General features: G+C 42.3%; 1 protein-coding gene across 1 annotated transcript; it reads left to right on the top strand.

Annotated features, from left to right (window-relative positions):
* Window positions 1-427: 427 nt before the first annotated feature.
* On the top strand, window positions 428-20,010 carry RADX (RPA1 related single stranded DNA binding protein, X-linked). The gene is made up of 15 exons (XM_065729696.1): window positions 428-1,029; window positions 1,476-1,618; window positions 3,930-4,122; window positions 6,608-6,716; window positions 6,872-6,963; window positions 7,059-7,181; window positions 8,089-8,196; window positions 8,824-8,991; window positions 9,528-9,688; window positions 10,163-10,368; window positions 11,072-11,140; window positions 15,218-15,288; window positions 16,466-16,759; window positions 18,586-18,768; window positions 19,652-20,010. The coding sequence occupies exons 1-15, from the start codon at window positions 468-470 to the stop codon at window positions 19,795-19,797; spliced, it is 2,628 nt and encodes an 875-aa protein (XP_065585768.1). The 5' UTR covers window positions 428-467; the 3' UTR covers window positions 19,798-20,010.
* The last annotated feature ends 801 nt before the right edge of the window (window positions 20,011-20,811 follow it).

The following is a 20,811-nucleotide window of genomic DNA, read 5'->3' on the forward strand; positions in this document are numbered from 1 at the left end:
ACCTTCAGGCAGCAGTGTTTCTGTGCAACAAATTCTCACGCACACGATGAAGCGCAGCCACCTGCAGCATCCCGCCTCCCTTCAGCTGCTCTACGTGCACAGAGCTGACCGAAGGGCAACGGCCTGGGCGAGCACCTCAACCGTTCCGTGTTATTTAATTGTTTCTTGTTAATTTCAAGACCGGGTTAACAGAAGCAGCTAAGAGCGGTGACAAGCGCGGGGACCGCTTTTTGTTATCCTCAGAACGCCCTGAGGGAAGCAATCGCGCGGTACAGCCGTCCTCCCGAGGCGGGGCAGCAGCCCCTGAGGATAGCGGAGCCGCAGCCCAGCGGGCGCGCCCCTCCGCGCCACTTTCCCGCCGCACCGCCCCCGTGACCGTTAGCGGCGCGCGCAGAGTCCCGCCCCGCTCCGCCCGCACCATGGCGGCGCCGCCGCTGACGGGAGCGGCGCCGGGCGGAGGGGCCGCCATGCGGGAGCCCGGCCCGGAGCGCCCCGCCGAGCAGAACACGGGAGGAGTGGCGGCGGGGCCGCCCTGCGAGGAGGCCTCGTGGCTGAAGCGGCTGTCGGAGGAGGCGCGGAGCGGCTGGCGGCTGAGCGCGGCCCCCGCCGAGCCGCCCGCGCTGACGGTGGCGGCGGTGGAGCGGTACCTGGCCGAGGCGCCGCCCGCCGCCGCCCCGCGCTATTGGTACGACGTGACGCTGGCGGACGGCGCGGGGCACGAGCGCTGCTACCTGGCGCCGCGCCTCAGCCGCCTGGTGCAGCGCGCGCACCTGTACGCGGGGGCGCGCGTGCGCCTGACGCGCTGCTCCTACCTGTACGACGAGCGGCGGCTGCGGCGCGGCCTGCTCTGCCTCGAGGAGCTGCAGCCCGCCCCGCACCCCGCCGCGCCCACGCCCCCCCCTGCGCCCCAGCGCCGCCGCCCCCCCCTGCGCGGGGAGAGGACGCACTACCTGCCGCTCTGGAACAATGAGGACCCCTACGGGGACATCTGGGTGGCAGAGCGGCCGCCGGCGCGGGTGGAAGTCGACGGTAAGGCGCGGGGAGGGGGGGAAGGGGTGCTGCTCCCAGTTGACAGCAATGGGACAAGAGGTGATGACCCCGAGTTGCACCAGGGGCGGTGCAGGGTGGGTACTTGGAAGTGTCTTCTCTAGAACAGCAGTAATGCTCTGGCACAGCTGCCCAGGGAAGTGGTGCTGTCACCGTCCCTGGGGGTGTTCAGGAACTGCAGACGCGGCACTGAGGGTTGGCAGCTGACCTAGGTGATCTTGGCGGTGTTTTCCAGCCTTACAGTTCTGTGATCTCCACGCTTCTTGAACTCCTCCGGGGACCCCAGCACCTCCCACCAGCAGTGCAGAGGCATCAACAGATAACCCTTCTTAAACATGATGTGAAATCCCAGTCTGAGAATGTTTACAGCTGAAAAGCATTTCAGTGTTCAATCACAAACACTCTTTGCTTTCTTTTCTTAACGGCAGTCTCTAAGCTGATTTCCCTTGGTCAGCTGGAAACGACCTGGAGAGGCAGAATTCATTTCCACCCACTGCTGGTGAGAGTCATGCACAAATCTAGGCTAAGGTACTACGGGAAACCAGAGAAGAAAATGGATATGCCATATCAGGTAAAGAGGGCTCCAGCCAGGTTAATGTTCTTGAGAAAGCTTTATGAAATATTAGGAAGCTATTGTTCCTATATAGTAAAGGTGTGGAGTTCAGAGTTATGTTGTAGCTACTTTGTATTAATAGTGCCACCTTCATAAACTCAGTACAGGAACAGTGGGGCTAGTGACAGTATGTACGGACTTTGGCAGATGTGTTTTGGTTGCTGTGGTCCTATTGAGCCATTTCTGTAAATAAAAAAAAAGATTTAGAGTTTATAATAGCTTAAAAAATAAATTCTTTCTGATCTGTATGCTTTGGTAATCAGAGTTAGTCTGTCTTGTACAACATTTTTTTTTAAACTTTATGTCCCATAATTCTTGCACTTTGTGATTTCCACTTAGATTGTTTTACTGTGAAACTCTTAGCAGGTTTCTTTACATGTTTTTCTTGCAATATTTTTGCATAGTGCTTCTTGGAAATAGACAGGACATGTGGTTGGCTGTTCATAGAAACTGAGCACCCACTAGCTGCTTGTTTACCCCCCCTGCTTCCCCAAGTGGGGAAGGAGAAAAAACTCAAAGAGCAAAAGCAAGGAAAAACTCCAGACTTGACATAAAGACAGTTTAATAAGTGAAGGGAAGGAGGATGAGAAACAAAAAAAAAATGATGCAGAGGTGGTTGTTCACCACCAGCCCTATGCCCAGGCAGTCTCTGAGCAGTGAGTGCTTTGAAAAGAATATCCCCCGGTCCCATTGCTGAGCCTGATGTTATGTGGCACGGAGCGACCCTTAGGTCAGTTCAGGTCAGCTGTCTGAGCTGTGTCACTTCCCAGCCCGTTGCCCACCCCTACCTTACTGCAGGGGCAGAAAAGAAAATGAATCATAGAATGGCTAGAGTTGGAAGGGACCCCATCAAGTTCCAGACCCCACATGTGGTACTAGCCCAGGTTGCCCAGTGCTCCATGCAACCTGATCTTGAACACCTCCAGGAACAGAGCAGCTCTCTGAGCTTTGCAGCTGTGCAAGCACTACTCAGCAGCTGCTAAAATGCTGATGTGTTGTGAGTGCTGTTTTAGTCACACACTGAGAACATAGCACTATACAGGCTGCTATGAGGAGAAGTAACTCCATCCCAGCGAGACTCCATACTGGAGAACAATTCATTACAAGCAGATCAAATAAATCTTGAGTTCTTCCATGGGAAGAGAGGGATCTCATTCCAGGTTTCCATTCTCAGCACATGAAGTTGAATCTGGGTCTCTTGTTGGAGGTGTTTCTCATTAGACAGGCTAGATGGTACTTCTCATTTCCATGGCAATTCATTGGTCACATATGCTGACATTAATTCTGGAATGAGTGAGACAACTTTTACAAGCTTTTTCCTTCATGCTTTTTTTTAGGTAAGGAGTTGTGTGTCAAGTTATTGCCATTAGACAAAGGAACACTGGGGTAACAAAAGGCTCTGATATAATGGTTTACTTTTAAATGTGCACTGTTTGTGCTTAAATGGAAGTATTATTATGAGTTAACAAGTGTACAGTTCTTGAATAAGGGAAAGAGGACCTCAGAAGTAGCAAGGGGACAAAAGCACATGAGATATTAGATATGTAGCCTTACATATCTGTACATAGTGCTGTTAGTATGAACTAAGTCAAATGATTGCTTGAAGCTGACAGGTGAGTGGATAAAATGAAGCATTTGGGATGAGTTGAGATCTGTTTCAGTGAATTGCTGCTATGTTAAGGCCATATAAGACTGTTCAGAAAAACTTTTTCAGTGCTCAGTTATGGATTCAAAGTTTTCCCTTAAAAAAAAAAAAAAAGCAAAAACCAAATATGTCACGAGCAGAGATTCAACTAAAATGTGGTGGGTTACAGTGCAGACTGTCTTCTGTCCTGTATCATGTTTGTATGGAGAATGTTTATCCAACAGTCCTGTAACAGCTCGACGTTTTAATGCTTTCTCATCATTGAAATGTTGTTCTAAATATTGTGTTCTAACTGGTAAGGAAGAATCTTTTCTCAAAAAAAAAAAAAAACAACAACAACATGCCACAGACTGCAGCTGTTATCACTTACTGTTACTGAATACTGGATTTAAGAGTTTGAGCTGGAGTAAAAGTGCATGAATTCTGTGGAGATCAGGGATTCCTCCAGCTTCAGTACTCAGTGCAAGTTTGGGGCCATTCTGAGGGCCTGTTTTCAGTCAGCAAAATTGCTGGTGAGCCAAGCAGCCGATGTGTTATTTGCCAATCTCCTCCTCTCCTCCCCCCAAAAATGCATACCAGAATGATGATAAATAAAAAATGAATGTATTTTGTCTTTTTCTTTAGGCTTACTTTGAAGTTGCTGATGGTTCAGGCATGATGTCCATGGTTCTGTGGAATTCCTTATGTCCCGAATGGTATAACAGTATAAATGTTGGCACGGTGCTCCTCCTTGAACAGTATGCTGTCAAAGACAGTTATCCATTTAAAACACAGCCAACCCCAAGAGATTCGCAGATGAAGAGATTTGCTACGATTGGTTAAGTATTGCAGAAATCTGCTTTATTTCAATGAAGTACAGCTGTAATAGGTAGCTCCTCATAGAAATGAAAAACAGAAAGTGAATGGGTGAGACTGTGTTATCTGTCCCTAGATTCTAGCTCTGAACGTTGTGTGAGCATCTACATTCTTACACTTCTCTGTTTAAATCTGGATTGTGTCCATAAAACGGTTTTAAGTATCGGGGTCATTAAGCCACACCTCTGGTAGTGAATTTTAGTCTGATCCTTCTTCCTGATTAGTATTACAGATATCACTTGGGTGTTGGTGGTACCTTCTTCCAGGTCATTGGGGCGCTTTGTCCCCTCCATCTGAGCGTAGGCCTCAGTGGGAGCAAGCCCCAGTGTGAAGCTCCCCTGAATGAAACGTCGCTGGTGCTGTCTGTGCGGAAACAGCAGCATCACGGGAGTGCTTATTTGAAGAATATCCCTTGATTGTGACGAAGCACTTCCCTTCTTGCTGTTGTTTGGCAGGTATTCAAGGGAGTTATGCTACAGAAGCACAAGTGCCACAATATAACAATAATAGCCTTTTCCAAGGTGGTTTTTTTTTCTCTCTTGTTTTCACTGAACATGAGTTTTCCCTCCCTTTATGTGCTTATACTTGGAACCAACAACAGCCAACTTACAGAAAATACCAGCAACTGTCATGTGAAACAAGCAACTGTGTTTGAGAAGTATAATGTGTATAGCTTACTAACAGTGATGGCTTCCCAATGCAGTTGCTACAGTGCATGAAAATAAACAATATTTTCACTGCTAGAAGCAGCGTATTCTCTATCTAATGAATCTTTGCCTTAATATCAGATCTTAATGTCTCATGCATTTGTGATGAGTTGGCAGGAGAGAAATGTTTAGCCAGGCAATGAGAGCTTGGGAGGGAAGCTGATGATGATTACAAGACAACCCTCAAAGCATTTCTAATTGCTGCACAACCTTTCTATGGGAAGAGGACAGAATAAGATTTGGAAAAGAAAGTGGACATGAGCCAGTGGATGGTAAATGCTATCTAATATAAGATTTAAAACAGTCCATAGTAAAGTGCTGTGGCATGCTTTCAGACCACAGATAAACTGAAAGCAACTGATCTTTGGTTCATACCAGCATGTATGTACAGTACCTTCTTTCTTAGCACAAACCTCAGGGTTTGAGCTTCATAGGAGTTTGAGAAAAAAGCAAGTCATGCCACGTGCAGGTAGATCTTACATCCATGTATCCTACAAGAGAAGAGTCAGAAGAGAACAGAGAATGTAGATGAATTTCTAGAGCAGTTAAGAGCTGCATAAAATTGATTCTAAGAGTGTGATTTTCTTTTGTTGATGTTTGAATGGCAGTATAGGTGAAACTAAGTGCTTCTCTGTTAGAGATGTAAGTCACTGAGTGCTCATATGTAGCAGCAGTATTGCAGTTTTGAAAGCCTCCACAAGTTCTGCAGCAACCAGGTTACAGCAGTCAGTTACACTGAATTGCTCAAGAAACAGTTACTTTTTTTTCAGTGATCTCTTTTCGATTCCTAATTCTGTCACATCCCGACATTACAATGTTTCCTTAAATTCATTCACGTGTAAATGTATGTGGGGAATGAAGCAACTCAGAGTTCCTTAGGTTTCAGTGGGAGCGACTGGGTTAAGAGCTCTTGCAAGGCAGTTTGCTCCTGCCTGTTCCCAGTTCTCCGTGAAGCCGATCGAGTGGGCAGATTGCTTACAGTTAGCGATAGCTTTTCGGAGTGTTATTTAAGTAATCTGTTGCCCAAATGTATTGCAGAACCTGAGCACATCAGTGTATTTCATAGCAGTGTGATCTGTCCAGCTGTGAGAGAGGCAGCACTGTGTGTATTCTGGAAGCTGAAACCATTCCTTCTGCATTTTTATCTAATGGCAGCTTCCCCTCATCAGTACTGCCGTGCTTGTTATTTAGCATCTACACACTGCTGGATAAATGAAACGTTCAGGTGCCACAGCATTAGCATACAAAGACCTTTTGTTTTCTTGTGTGGCCACGTCATTATTTCTATCGTAACAACCTGAACTGATATCATATGTGGTCGTTTTCTTCTGCAAGTTCTGTCTTACTTTGTTTTGTTGTCTGCAAGTCAGTTTTAGATTGGTAGTGATGTTTGTGAGTGAAGCTGGAGCAGAAATATTTCATAGCTAATCAGTATTGTGGAAGTTCTTTGTTGACATTTTTTAACATCTGCCTGATCAAACCAACTGACTCATGGAGGGAACTGGAAAGCTCAGTACTGCTCAGATTGAAGAGTTGCATTGTTGAATGCTGTGCCTGCACTCCTTACTTTATCTCAAGGGAAGTGTGAAGTCAGAGGGCTTCACTGATGCTTTTCCAAGCAGTGGGACGTGGTTGGGACACATCACTTAAGAAACCTCACCCAGGTTCTGGGTTTGTTTTCAGTGTCTTTTGACTTTGCTATAGTGCCTTAAATGCTCGTGTCTTTTCTTTCTTTGCCAGAAATCAGCCTGAACGTACGGAACCCACCTACCAAGATAAGTATAATTTCTGAAGAAATGGTTAAGCCGGAGTGGGGATTGCCTGAAGTTAAATACCACTTTATCACGAGGTAAAATGGAAGTTCGTTGCTTGTGAAGCTGGAACTTAGATTTCATGTAGTTACTCTGAGCTCTAATTGAAGATGTGTTTTGAGAAATTTCTGAGAAAGTTTTATGTTTTGTCATTTGTTAATAGCAGATTTGTTTCTTCTGTTTTGTTTTGCAGGACAGAGCTGGATGACTTACCGAACAATCATTCCTGTGATGTTATTGGCCTTGTGACCTTTGTAGGGAGGGTGGAACGAACAAGAAAGAAAGGTTGTTCTAGAAATATGACTTCTGGGAATTATCAAAGCGTTTTTAACTCTTGGAAGCCATGCTTACATGTTTTTTCTTGTTACTTATTTCTGTAGAAGATGGTGAAGACTTCTGGCTCTATCGTTGGGCACATGCCATCGATGGGACCTCAGACCAACCATTCATACTGGAAATATTTGCAACTTCTCAGCCAGATGTATTTGAGCGTATTCACCCAAGTATTTATTTCTTTACAGTACTTGTTGGTTACTATTTAGGATGTTTTTCTACTTGGTCACTGATTTCCAATTGCCACTGAATTAAAAACAACAATCCTTGGATTTCCACCTCTAACAAAATCACTGTAAAATCTAAGACGAAGAAAAGTGAATGTAACTGTTTGAAACTCCTACCTTACTGCAGTGTGCCAGTTAATCTGAATGGCTAGGTAGGCTGCACGGCCTATCTGGAGCTCATCTGCTGTGCTTAATTTCAATCAGAAGCTAGTGAAGCACCCGGGGCAATGTGCATCAGAGGCAACTAAAGAAAGAAAGCAGCTGTTCAAATCTATTACTCTCTTAGTACATAAATAAGTAAATATTTTTAATAGACATGATTAATCTAGGAGGATTGGAGGAACGGAGAGGTAGAAATGGAAAAGCTTTTTTTTTATTTGAAAAAATAGCATTTCATTTTATTTTGTTTCACACAAACCATCAATGAGCTGTGGTAGTTGTTACATGTAAGCTGAGAACAATACATTTCAAACCGTGGAATCCTTAATTATGGATTTTAAAAGGGCTTTAGCTATTCCTTTTTGCCTTTCTTCCTCTCCTCCTCCTAGCACTGATCCTTCTATTGACACTGCTGTTTGTTACGCTGATATCCTACCTGATTAATGTCTCCTGTTTTAGCACTGATGTGTATGCTGAAATTTTCTTGCCCAGTTCCTAAGTTGAAAATCTAATGACACCTCTGTATTCTATTTTATAGCAGTAGCTGAATGCATACTAAATTATTTATAGCATCAAGAATTAGATCAGCTTGTTTTAAGCACTTAAAATCAATGCTGTTTGTGACAATCTTGAAAATCTTCAATCCATGTAATATCCAGAAAAACAAGTTTTGTTTGGTTTTTTTTTCTAGTGACATACTTGGTATGTACACAGATGAGAGTGGTACGGGATTTCTCTGAGAATCCTTCCCACACAATTTACCTTACAACATCAAACGAAAGTCAGATATTCATCACAGGTAACTTGAAGTAATTTTAGCTGTATGTAGTTCTAATCTTATTTGGAAAGGGTATTGTATAACCAAGTATGCAGTGCGCAGCATTCGTTTCTCACTCAGAAACAACTGAGTCATGAATAGTAGTGTTGCAAAAAGAAGAAGATTGCAATCTGGTGAGGCCCTGATGGGTGATCATCTGAAAAGTGGGGGTGTTATTAGTGTAAGTCATGTATTTACAATTTCTTTCAGAGTGTTCTAATCATTTGATAGTGTTGCAAGGAAGTTACCCATTTTCTAAAATAAAAATAAAAATTACTTTGCAGGAAATAAAAATTACTTTCTGATTTACAGCATTTCCTTATTACAGAACATTGCTATGACTGTTCCAGTAGCACTGCCAATGATTTTATTTCTCTTAATTATTGAACATTTGCCTAACTTTAGGTGTCAGCTGCAAGTGTTAGGCAAGGAATTCAAGATACTGTTTTCATAAGACACCATTGTCTAGTGGAAGATATCTTTTGTATTCTCTAGTGCAGTTTTTCTTAGTACTTCTTTTTCTGTTTGCTGTTCAGAATAGTTTCGAGATAGAAACTGGTGACAGTAACCTGCTTTGGTTTTGATACCTAATTGTTTTTGTTTTTAAAGGGTGGCACAAGGGCCAGCCATACACCAAGGATACTAAAGTGAAAAACTTCATTCAGTGGACTAGAACACAGAGTGAATCTAATCAAATGAGGAAAACTGTCATTGGTGGCTATTACCCTTTTCCACGACCTCCAAACAACTTTCTGAAGTATTGTAAAAATATTAAAGGTATTACATTGTCAAATATCTCTAAGATTAGTAGCCTTCTTCAGTTCAGTCTTACTCAGTTAGAAAGCAACAAAGTTAGTGATTGCACAAATTTGTAATAACGTTTAAGAGAATCTTCCTTTTGTGGCTAGTGACGTATCGTAGCCTGAATCCTCATCTTAAAGAAACTATCGTGGCACCATTAGCTGCAGGAGAACTTGGATGAACTGCAGGTCTGCCCAGAAGCTTTACTTTGATTGCTCTGCTAAATGAGAATTAAAGAGTTATACTGAAGAGTACATTGAATTAGACATCTCACCTGAAACACAAATTGTGGTATCTGATATATACTGTGGGGAAAAAAAAGCTGATCGCTTAATTTCTTTTTCACGTGGTATGAACAAGAGGGTTTAAAATCCTTCAAAACCACATTTTGAAATCAATTTAATATTAGTAACAAACGGTTTTCAATTTTATTTTGATTCGTGCATGCAAACATCTGGATATTGTATCTCTTTAAACTCATCAGCTCGTTTGTGGGCGTTGCTCTTTTGCAGTTGAATCAGTTTTGAAAGCCATAGGTGAACTGGAAGAAGAGCTTGAAGGCCTGCATTACAGGGAGCACAAGCGCATTGCTATTCAGGGAATTATCAGTGCCATAAGATACATCAACTGCAGCAGTGCAGCTGAAGATGCCTCAGGAGTGGAACCTGTTCAGGTACAGCACTTGGGAATTAATGCTATAGCACTAAAGCAGCTGTGATTGCAGTTAAAATGGAGCATTTTGCATTTGATTCCAGAAATGAGCTACGTTGCCTTTGATTAGCTGTGTTTGTTATTTTGGGTGCGAAATAGTTTGGAAAGTCACAGTTAAGACTTGTATGAAGCAGTGATTCAGTGCTACACTGTGTGTGTTGTAGCAACCTTCTGTAAAACTTCATAACTGTTTAAGAGCTGCTCATTAAACTGACCAGATCATTAGAAGTAAATTAAGATGTCAGAGAGCTGACTACTGTCACTTTCCAAACAGAATTTATCTTGCTGATGATTAGAAAGGAATTTCTGCTAGATACAGCTTTCAGAAGGTACTGTAAAACATTTGCTCTTTTTGAAATTTACTCGAAAACTTGGAGGCTTTTGAGTTGGAAGAGTTAGTTTTAAGTGCTTTAAAGCTCTTAATTGATTGTTGCAGAAAGATGCACAGTCTCTTGAATGTTCTCCTATGTCAAAACAAGATAATGTTCACAAGGGAAAAACAAGAAACCTTCAACCTGAAGAACTCAAATCTTTTGTGGAGCCAAGTTGCGCTCCTGAGGAACAGCATCAGCATCAAACTGTATCAAGAAAGAGCACAGCCAAGAGAAGGACTCTGCACAAATCATGTACAGACACAGAACAGTAAGATCTTTTTGTACATCTATACTGTATCTTCTAAAAATGTTTATGGAAACTAATTCAGAGCCCAGCCCCTGGAAAAGCATGTAAGAAAGCTTTAAAAACTCTTCATTATATTTTAGTGTTTAAAAGGCAGCTACATACTTTTCCTAGTATCAAGTGGTGATGTTTGTGATTTAATTTAATGAAATTGTATTTCATCTAGTCATCACAGACAAAGGTTACGAGCCAAATACAAGAAATGGAAAAAGAAAACAATGCCTGATAAAACCTTAGTTTCAAGAGTAAAATATTTTCTTGTATGTTACTATCATTTATGGCAGTGTTTGTGCAAGAACTAATTTACCCACAAGTGGTCTTAAAAGCCTGGTGTGTACATTGAGAGATTAAATGTTTAGCAGTTCACATCTCTTTTCACATCCAAAAGTCGTAATGATGGGAAAAAGGCAGGGGCTCAGATTTTTTGTATGGGGAAATGAAGTGAAATGTAATTAGGCTTGGGTGAAAACTTATGATAAAGAAATGTGGTGTATTGAAGTTCTGTTTTGGCAGTGTTAGAGCAAAGTTGTTAGTGGATATCCGTTCCATCAGCAAAATTCCAGCATTTGAGTGTTGTAGGTTTTACGTAAAAGAAAAACATGCATGTTATTTGCTCTGTGTATTTATCAGAATATATGTACAATAATGGTGAATTTCTTATCTTAAGGGGAACTGCTTCTGCTACTTCTGTATCCTCTTATCCCTATTACACACGCTCTGCAAAAAAGAAACTTAGGTAAGTCATATAAAGTTAACTATATTAAATAATTGCAATGATTGAGCAAAGATATTTGCTATTCTTACAGGTCAGGAATCTGTTTGGAAGCTAAATGAGAGAACAGAATAGAGTAAAATTTAATATTTTCTATTAATTTTCTCTGTGCTGGTTCTAGGTCCAACATAGGGAATTATTTTATTCTGAGGCATAACTTCGTGCATGTTAAACAAATGTTTTTACAGCTGCTTGTGTTTCCTGGGTAAAACATTTAGTAGCAGTGGTCCATCATGATAAATCAAGTAATGTACTCTGTGTTTGTTTCAGGGAGATTGCAGTTTCAATAGGAGAATCAGAGGTGGGATGGAAGAATGCTTAATTAGCAAGCAGAGTGAGCAGTGTGGTGCCATAGATGGTTTTGCTTGTGGTAACTGAGCTATGAGCTATCCTCAGTGCTACAGTGGTGGATGCACAGTTGGCCCTGAGAAGTCTTGTGGCTCCTTCCATGACCTAGCATTGAGTCCTTATTGAGCTTGGGTTGGATCCAGAGGATTAAAAAAACAAAACAAAAAACCTAACAGTCTGAGAGTTTCAAATCAAAGGCCTTGACTAGACCAGAAGCTGAAGAGAGAGCTGTCAATGGAAACGTATTAAAAAAAAGCAGTGAGTGATGTTACTTGTTAGTCTGGGTTATAAAGCACCTTTCTCTCCTGTGATCTTCTGTAGAGATTTTAAGTTCCTTTCCTTTGTATCAAATACAGCTTGAGTAACTTGAATATTTGAACCCTTGGATGTCATGGATTTCAAAATGCCTATTTTTTGTCAGTGGTGCTGTGGGTTTGTACTGTATGATATGTGCACACGGTGAAGGCGATGAGGGGCCTGGGGCACTGCTGCTGTGGGGAATGGCTGTGAGGTGTGGGGCTGTTCAGCCTGCTAAGGCCTGAGGGATTTCATCAATGTACGTAAATGCCTGAGAGTGCAAAGAGAATGGCACCAGGCCCTTTCCGTGGTGCCCAGTTGCAGGACAGGAGGCAATGGGTAAATCCTGAAACAGGGTGTTCCAGCTGGACATCAGGAAGCATGTTTTTACTGTCAGGATGACGGTGTCCCCCTCACTGCTGAGTTTACTTGCAGCACCTGCACACTGAAAATCACATTTCTTTTGCTTGTTGAGAAATAATCATTTTGGTTTTCACGGGGAGAGCGGGTGGGAAGATTTTGTTCTCCCCTTTTCTTATAAGTGAAGTTAAAAGTTAAGGTATGTTTACTTTGTTCTCTGCTTTTCTCAATCTGCTACTGTCCCTGCTACCCGTGTATCCTGTACTCTATGCCATTAGTGCTAGAACTCCAACTAAAGGAGGAGAAAGTCTGTGTTGGATTATGGGAAGCTGTTTCACTCTGTGTAATTAAAAGGTAACTTGTGTATTTCTGTAATTAACTCTGAAGTCATGCTGAATTCTCCAAATTGCAGGGAAAAAATGGAAGGTTAGCCTGATGTGCTTTAAGCTTGCATTGCTTTCTGTTTTCTTGCTTAGAGGCAGTGGGACTCCAGCTCTCACTGAACTATTTTAATACACTGATGAAATAACAACGCTAGCAATGTGTTTTGCAGTACGCACTGTAACTTGGAATGTTTTGTATCCAGTGTTTTGTGCAGTGTTTCAGCATGTGATTGCATTGCTGAAGGCTTTTTTAAACCTCAGTTCCAGCATTTCTGAGGTAACCCGTTTACATAATTTCATATAGTAAGCAGAATGTGTCACACACATTCTAATATTAAAAGTTTCAGAAAGAATGAGGTAGAAAGAAACTGATTAATTTAACATTCCAGCTGATATTTATATCCCTGCTGCCGGAGACATTTAACATAAATGTACTTCTGAGCTTCTTATATACCCAAAATTAGTTTAGTTGGTGGTTTAGTGTGAACGGAGAAAGATCAGGAATTTCAGACCAGCTTATTGTTTCCACTGAAGTGGAAAAAAAGCAAAGCAGTAGCTTTTTTAATCTTTAGAAACTTAGCACTGCAGTTACCATGGAATCGCTAAGGACGTTCTCATTCCAGACTGCTTGAAAGTAACCTGTCCGTATGCTTCTGTCCTTGGAGTATTGCTTCTAAATGTTTGATACAACTCAGACCTTTCTCATTTTCTCCATGTTCTCTCTGCATCTGGAAATAACAAGTAAAGGCCTTTTTCTGCCAGCGGTTACCTGTGACAAGGAGTGTCTGCAGAACACAGCCTGCAAATGGCAGATTTGGCATGGTGCAAGTTCTCATAAATTGGCATGGGTGGAACAAGAACAGGGATGTTTTGGTGTTCAGCAGCCCCAGCATCCTGCTCTGGATGTCAGGTGCCTCACAGGCAGTCTGGCTGGGAAAGAAGCTATAAATGGCTGTGTACAGACAAGCTTCCCTCATCTGTAAACCTAGCTGAGGTTGTGTTGTACGTACACCTGGTACAAAGCAGTCCAGTAGGAGCCATCTGTTGGGCGGGTCGGTGAAGTCAGCCCAGCCACAGATGTGTGTAAGAAGCCTGGGAAGAAGTGGGGAAAAAAACTGGGACAGCTTATTTCTACATTTTTAAGAGGCAAAATTATCTCTAAAGCAGAACCACCTCACCATGACAAACAGACTGCTAAAAAGAAACCATTTCAATAACATCATCTCGTCCGTGGTGTGCTGCTGTCTTTAGTGAAGAGGGAAGTTGGCTTGTGTCTTACTTGGCGTGTTGTTTCTGAGCGAGCCCTTTGCACCGCTGTGCTAAGTTCTCATGTCTGTTGTTGAGAAGGCTGAGCCTTGAAAGGGACAATCAGTTTCCTGGGCATTCAGTTTTAATTAGACAGCTTTTGTTAATCATTTTTGTGATGTCTTTAATGCCTTGAAAATTTATGGGCATAGCTGATACATAGATGATTATTTTATTACTCTGCATACGCAGCAATTACGTTCCAGGATGGTTCTAATAAAGAGAATTAATCAGTCATAAGATACTGTTTTAATGGAAAGATAGGATACCATAGAGGAACAATGTAATTACTGAGTTCTTCTGAGAAAGATAAGAACTTTCTTGGTACGTTTCACCAGAAAGCATGAAATCCTGCTGCATAAAATCAGATCTTAGGGCTGGGGTATGTATTTCCAAGGTTGTGCTGGACCTCTACATTTGGAAGATGTTTTGGACCCTAGAGTGGCATTGAAGTGCATAGGAGTTTCTGATTATTGATATGATTAACACAGCTGTACTCTGAAGTTGGTTGGGTTGTGGGGGCAGCTGAGATCATGCTGCTGTGAAGTCCTCTCTGTTAACTCCTTTGTTTCCAAAACAAAGTGGCTGAAACCTTAATTGAACAGTCTGTGCTGTTGGAGTGAGGCTTCTTTTGTGCCTAGGGTTGAAGATCACAAGGTGAAGTCACTCTGATACGTAGCTCACACCATGGGGTTAATTCCTTTCTCAGTATATCCTTAATGCTTAAAAAACTCCACATATTTCCTTCTGTAATTTCACCACTGTATTCTAGATATTTTCCATTTGTTATGAAACGTTAGAAGGGAATTTTTAAGATTTATCCTCAGTGTGACATTGCAAAATTTGCAGGAAAAAAATATCACAATCATTTTACGACTGAAGTAAAGAATATCCCACTAAATAGCAGGTACAGCTGTTTTGTTTTTCCCTGTCTGTGTGTTGTTTCTGTGTAATTGCACTTACAGAGCTTTATTGGTAACCAGTTAGGTAGGGCAGAATTTCAGAGGTTCCTTAAAAACGTCTTGCCCGCATCTCACTTGTCTGTGATGCAAGATCCAGTAGAGGGCAACAGAGACTGGCATTTGTGTGTCTACTTCCTTATCTACTTCATAAAGCAACGGAGTAAGGCAGTTCTTATGTTAAGCTCTTGAAAGTTGATTTACTGAGGTCTCGATGTGTCCAGCTGAAATCTTACGATGTGAAACCAGGTGCACGAGCTCACTCATTCGAGCCTGTTTCATTTATCACTAATGATCTGTCGAGATTAGAACTTTTTTTGGTTACTGTTTGAGATTAAATAGGTTTAAAATATATTTAAAATATATGTATATATGCTTCGTTTTTATAGCTTGAATGAATTTCAGCGTGAAGATCCTGTACAAGAACAGGTTCCGTCGGACAGCTCACAGTACCACGCAGGTATGCCACACTTTGTTTTGAAGTTCAAGCCAGCTTCTTCTCTTCAGGTCCAAAGGAGGCAAAGATATCCTTAGAGCAGCTGTTTTATAGACAGCTCTTCTGTGCTCCAGAGGCTGTAGCAGCCTCTGAGGAGCTGCTGTGGCTCGCTCCTCTTCCTGATGTGCTATGAAAGCTGTCAGGAAGGACAGCGTTAGGCTGCTCCCGGCGTGAGAGATTCTTATTGCTGGATACAAGCTGTAAGTCTGCGTTGTGCCTCGGAAGCATTGCTCAGGAGACTGATTAGCATAAGTATTTACATCTTCTACTGACAGTTTTCTTCCTGTTGTGATATGCGTGTGATAAAGTTGTCCCCCTCCAAAGAGATAGCCCCGAGACTACCTAAGTACGTAATTAAAAAAACAAATAGAGAATGTGGGAGGAAATGGGTGCAGCATGCAAGCCAGTCTTGAGACAATGATTCATTCTCTTTATTTCTGTCAGCTAATATTATCAGTTATTTCTTTTTTCCTCCTCAATTGAAATCATATTCTGATTAGCTACTTTCCTGATATTTATGTTCTGGATGAAGGAAGTCTGCTTTGTCTGTTGTCATTATGTGAAGCATGGTCTGGTCTTCATTTCGTACCTACTTTTTGCTTTGTTTTCTTCTTTTCAAAGGATACCTGATAAGAAATGGTTTCAACAGTGCTGGAAATGTTTTGAAATGGACTTTCTGATAAGCTGAACGGAAGGGGTTCAAAATCAGGAATGACAGATATCTAAGTTTTTACCATAAACAGTCCTCAAGCTGTAAATAATAATAGGAAAGAGCAATGGAGCTATCCCTGTCTGTATAGCAAGGAAATTGAAACGTAGCATAGTCCTCAGCCTACAAGTACAGTTATTGTGGAGGGATGGGAAAGTCTGCCTTCACCTGTACACGTTTTAAACTTGTCATGGTATATGAGCATTCTTGAAACAAGTTTCAAACTCTCCAGAAATGGGCCACAATATCCAAGTGTGCCTCCAGGGTTACCTGTTTGCTCACATCCCAAACGTAGTTCACGTCTTTGTGTTCTTTGTTTTGAACGTACTGCCACAATTGAGATGTTCTCATGAAAATATTTCTCATCTAGTAGTGAAGTGATATGATGCTATGAGCATGTAAGCAATTAACTATTTGCTATGTTAATAACAGACCAAGAAGAAATAAATGATACACCTGAAAGCGAAGAGATGGCAAGGACTTGCAGTTCGTGGCAGAGTGACCTGTGGGCACAAGTGAAAGACAAGCTGATGAAATATTTGCATCACAGCACGATTTTCCCAGAAAGCATCCCATGTAAATTCGATTACGTGCACAAAGACTTACTTATGCAACAGTACAACCTTCATGCAGCAGTGCACCAGCCAAAAGAAACCAGAACAGATAGAAATATCAGTGAATTTAGAAGTGCTGGTGGCCTTGGATATTATGAAGTGACAGTGCTGGGTAAGTGTTGGTTAGCCTGGCATCTCAAAATGATTAAGCAGCAGCAGAGTAAGATCTTAGCTATTTCCTGTGTTGAGAGTGACTTGGAGGTCAGTTGGAAACAGAGTGGATTTCTCTGGCTTAAACCTTTGAATGTGTGGATATTTAGGATTAAAAAAGTATTGGTGTTTTAGACCTTTGCTAGAGGATTGAGGTAGGATCACGTTCCACCAGAAAGCTGTATTTTTTTTTAAATTACCATCACATCACTCATTTTAACCACTGAATATTTTATTTCCATGGCCACTTTCTTTATAACTGCCATTTTGTGTATAGGCTTAGGTTTCTTATTTGAAGAACGCATGTAGTTCCTTAAGCTATTTATTATTGCAGTAAAATATACATTCTGTACACTTGTTCAACCAGTTTGACATAGTAAAGTAAATAATTCAGTTGCTCTTTATTGTCAGCTAGCTTTTCTGTTACAGAGGTGTTCATCAAGAGTACTCGGTGTTCTTGAGGACACCTTTTGAGCTTTTTGAGCTTCTTTTGAGCTCTCTCCCCACTGAAGTGTTTTTTCTTGGTACAGTGTTCCTAAAGGGACCTTCTTTCTGTCCTAAAAGCTAAGAGCTTGTGTTTGAGCTGTTCTCATCAACCGCTGTGCTGCTTCTGGTTAGCACAAAGCATCAGTTGATTGACTTTTAAATAGCAACGAGCAAGTTGATGATAAATACACAACAAGATCTCTTTGTTATCACTGCCATGGAATATTAATCTGCTTGGTTTGTTTTGCCATTAAAAGGAGAAGGAAATTGGCTGGCGTAACAGTGCTCATGTTATGTTACTGTACTTTAAAATTTTCCATTATTTACTAAGGAGGATTTGCAGAAAAGGTGTTTAAAGATTTACAGTTGTCGGAATCCTGGAACATGCCATGTGGTATTCAAGCTGGAAGTGACACCAGTACTGCACCACATACTGCATAGATGCACTGGATGGAAAACAGATTGATTTGCCTTTCTAGCAACAAGAAGTCATAAAGGAGTGTGAAGGGATGCCCTATATTGGCTTAATGCTCTTTGAGCTAACTGTGCTGCTGGACTGAAATCCTAATGCTTACAGCACTAGCAGTTTCAGTGTATAGTTTGTCACTGGTTAATGAACAAAGAGCAAATAACTAAGAATCTTCTGATGATACTTGGGTTGCTCTGAAAGCAATGCCTGCTTTTTATTCCTATGGAAACAACAACGCGTGCAAAGGGCACAGTGACACTACTGGGTGGAGCAATTCTCAGCAGCAAAACTATTGGTAAACATTGTCACCACCATTGGCTGCGTGTTTTTGCACGCTATGAGCATGAGCCTGCATGCCATGCTCATCAGAATCTGCACCAGGGGAGGTGAGCACTGTCTGAAACGCACCGTCCTCTGCCTCGCTGTGCTCACGTCCACCTGTGGTCTCCATCAGCATTCAGCAAGCGCTGACGAGCGTCCGTAGGCCCCATTTCTTCCACATGGAGGAGTTCACTTCCACCCTTTGCTCCGCATGCACTGCCATGTCAGACACCACTCTGTCAGGCTGCCCCTCTGCTGCCATCTGTCACGCAGCCACACAGTGTAAGGGAATGTTTGGGGAGGTTCAGCTCATCCTGCCATGTCACCAACCTCTGACAGTGTGGGCCAACGTCAGAACGCAGGAGGCATGACTTTCAGAGCAGCCTTTGTGTTTCCCAACATTTGGCCTTCAGTAGTCTGATTATTTAAGAAAAAAATAAAGAAGAAATGCAACATTAAGTTGTTGATAGCAGTAAACTTCATCTCCATCTAACAGATATCTTTTTCACCAGGTATAAACCACGACGTTGCAGTAGATGTTGCCTTTCTCCCACTGTTTGGTCACGAAGACCCCCGCTTATTTCCAGCAGGGGAAGCTGAAAATGATGCGTTACTGTCTTGCATGAGTTGCAGCTCTCCTTGTCAGCAGAAGGCCACCAGCAATGGGACCTTTTGTGACACATTTTCACTTTCAAGTAAGACTGCCTTTTCCTGATGTTACTCACCTGTCTTTTATTTTTAGTGCCATTCTGTCTCCTCTGTAGAAACTTCAGCTGCACGTCAGCGTTGTTCACCTCTTCAGTACGTGAATTCTGTGTGGCCATCTTTAATAAATAGGTACACTGAACTTTTCAGGCCTTTACTGGGGCTGTTTTTTGTACTCTGAAAATAGCATTACAGTATCCAGAACACAAACTCCAAAGTGACCTAAGGTTATCAGCAGTTATTTGCTGATGCAGAATCATACTGACATGGAGGCCGTTACGGGCATGCGAATATTTGCCTTAATCTGCTTTGAAATAGAGTAGAATAGCAGTCAGCCAACCCCTTTGGCTGATGTCTCTTGGAACAGCTGCTTTAATGCAACCTACCATGCCTACAGTCTGAAGTATTTTCCTGTTACCTAATTATTTTACTTCAGATCCTGCTTCTGATTGCTGACACCCCGCAGCAAATACAGTGATCACTGGTAATGCGTGTCAGGCTGTGTGTTGCAGGTGTGCTGCTTTCCTCTATATTTATACAGACAGACCTGATTTTATTCGATTGCATCTTTATTTTTTCCTTGAATGATTTTTTCCTATGAAATCTGAGAGCCGTTAATGTTTAAGTAATGCAGATTTCAGCTTTTCCATTTCCGAGTTCTGATGTTGTCATTTCTGGTGGTTGAATTTTGAATTTATTAATGAGGTTCTACCCCAAAAGATAACCATTTCACAGCTGCCAACACTTGATGGTCCAGGTGTGTTTTTCAGTGAAATAAGCTTGAGCGTGTACGTGCTGCTTCATGGAAAACCTGTCAGTTCAGCCCAGCTTCTCCTGATGTGTCTGATAAAGACTGCTTTTCTGAACTCGTAGATGAAATATTGAAGGCAGCGATGGACCTGGATGGCAAGCACGTTGTCTGCATCCTGGACGTCTGTCACTTGGGTGACGACAAGGTGGAAGTCTTCCTGAGCAAAATCTACAAGACAGTGGAAGCCGATGTGCAGGATGCAGTGTAATCTAAGAAGTTATTTTTCAAAATTGGACACTGCTGAAAAGGAGGGGAATAAAATTGCTGTAACTCCAACACACCCTCTACACACAGCACTTTTCTTGAACCAGCAGACAGAAGGACACCATCCTTAGGACTGAAAGCTGCAGCGGTCATCTGCGTAAATGAGAAGGAGTCGGTGCCTTTATTTGTGACTGTCGTGGATCAAATTACTGCACAATGCTGTGGTCACTTGCGTTGAAGAAAGATGAGCAGGCAATACAGTGAGCTTATCTTTGGGGAGGAGACGGAGGAGCGTGGCTGTGGTTCTCTGTGCACAGACAGGTAGGGGATGCATGCACTGAGGTGAGAGCTGGGAGGAGAGGCTGTCCTAATCCTAAAGATGGTGTCTGCAATAGAATGAACTGGCCACAGCAGAACTTTAGGCTGGAAATCTTGAGGATAAGAGCTGTTGTGTCCTGAAGTGAGCTGTCAGTGGGAGGCAGCAGAGACGGCCTGAGTGCTGTGCAGGCCTGCACCGTGCTGTTTGTGCAGGGGGCCACAGTGCCTTCAGCACTGGGGGCTGTGCTCAGTGACCCAAGAAGATATTTTCAGTTCTTTTTACCTGAGCAAAGCCACCTGTATTTCTGTATGTCTGCTTTTGTATGTACGATGTTGGGTAGTGAGTGCAGCACCCAAAGGGTTTTAATATATTTTATTTATTAATTTAAAAAATGAAATATTAAACTTTGTTAGTGAAGCTTGCTTCTAGCTTTGCAAGAGAAAAACTTTTTAAGGATTATGAAGCGTGGCAGAATACAGTTTATCACACCATTACTTTTTTTCTTTTTCCCCCTCTCACCACTGGTACTGTTGTTTTTCTTTTTGATAATAGCTGAATGAGAGAGCTCAGCAGCTGCAAGAAGCTGCTGCTCCCAGATGCCCAAGTGCTCTAAAATCCTGTCAGCTCTTTGACTGCACAGCTGCTGGTTCTTGCTCAGCTCTGAACTAAGCCCCCCTTCTTCACGCTGGCCTCGTATCA

The sequence above is a fragment of the Cyrtonyx montezumae genome, unplaced genomic scaffold, assembly GCF_038088225.1.
Source record: "Cyrtonyx montezumae isolate F1298 unplaced genomic scaffold, pur_monq_1.0 scaffold_11, whole genome shotgun sequence".
Lineage (NCBI taxonomy): Eukaryota > Metazoa > Chordata > Aves > Galliformes > Odontophoridae > Cyrtonyx > Cyrtonyx montezumae.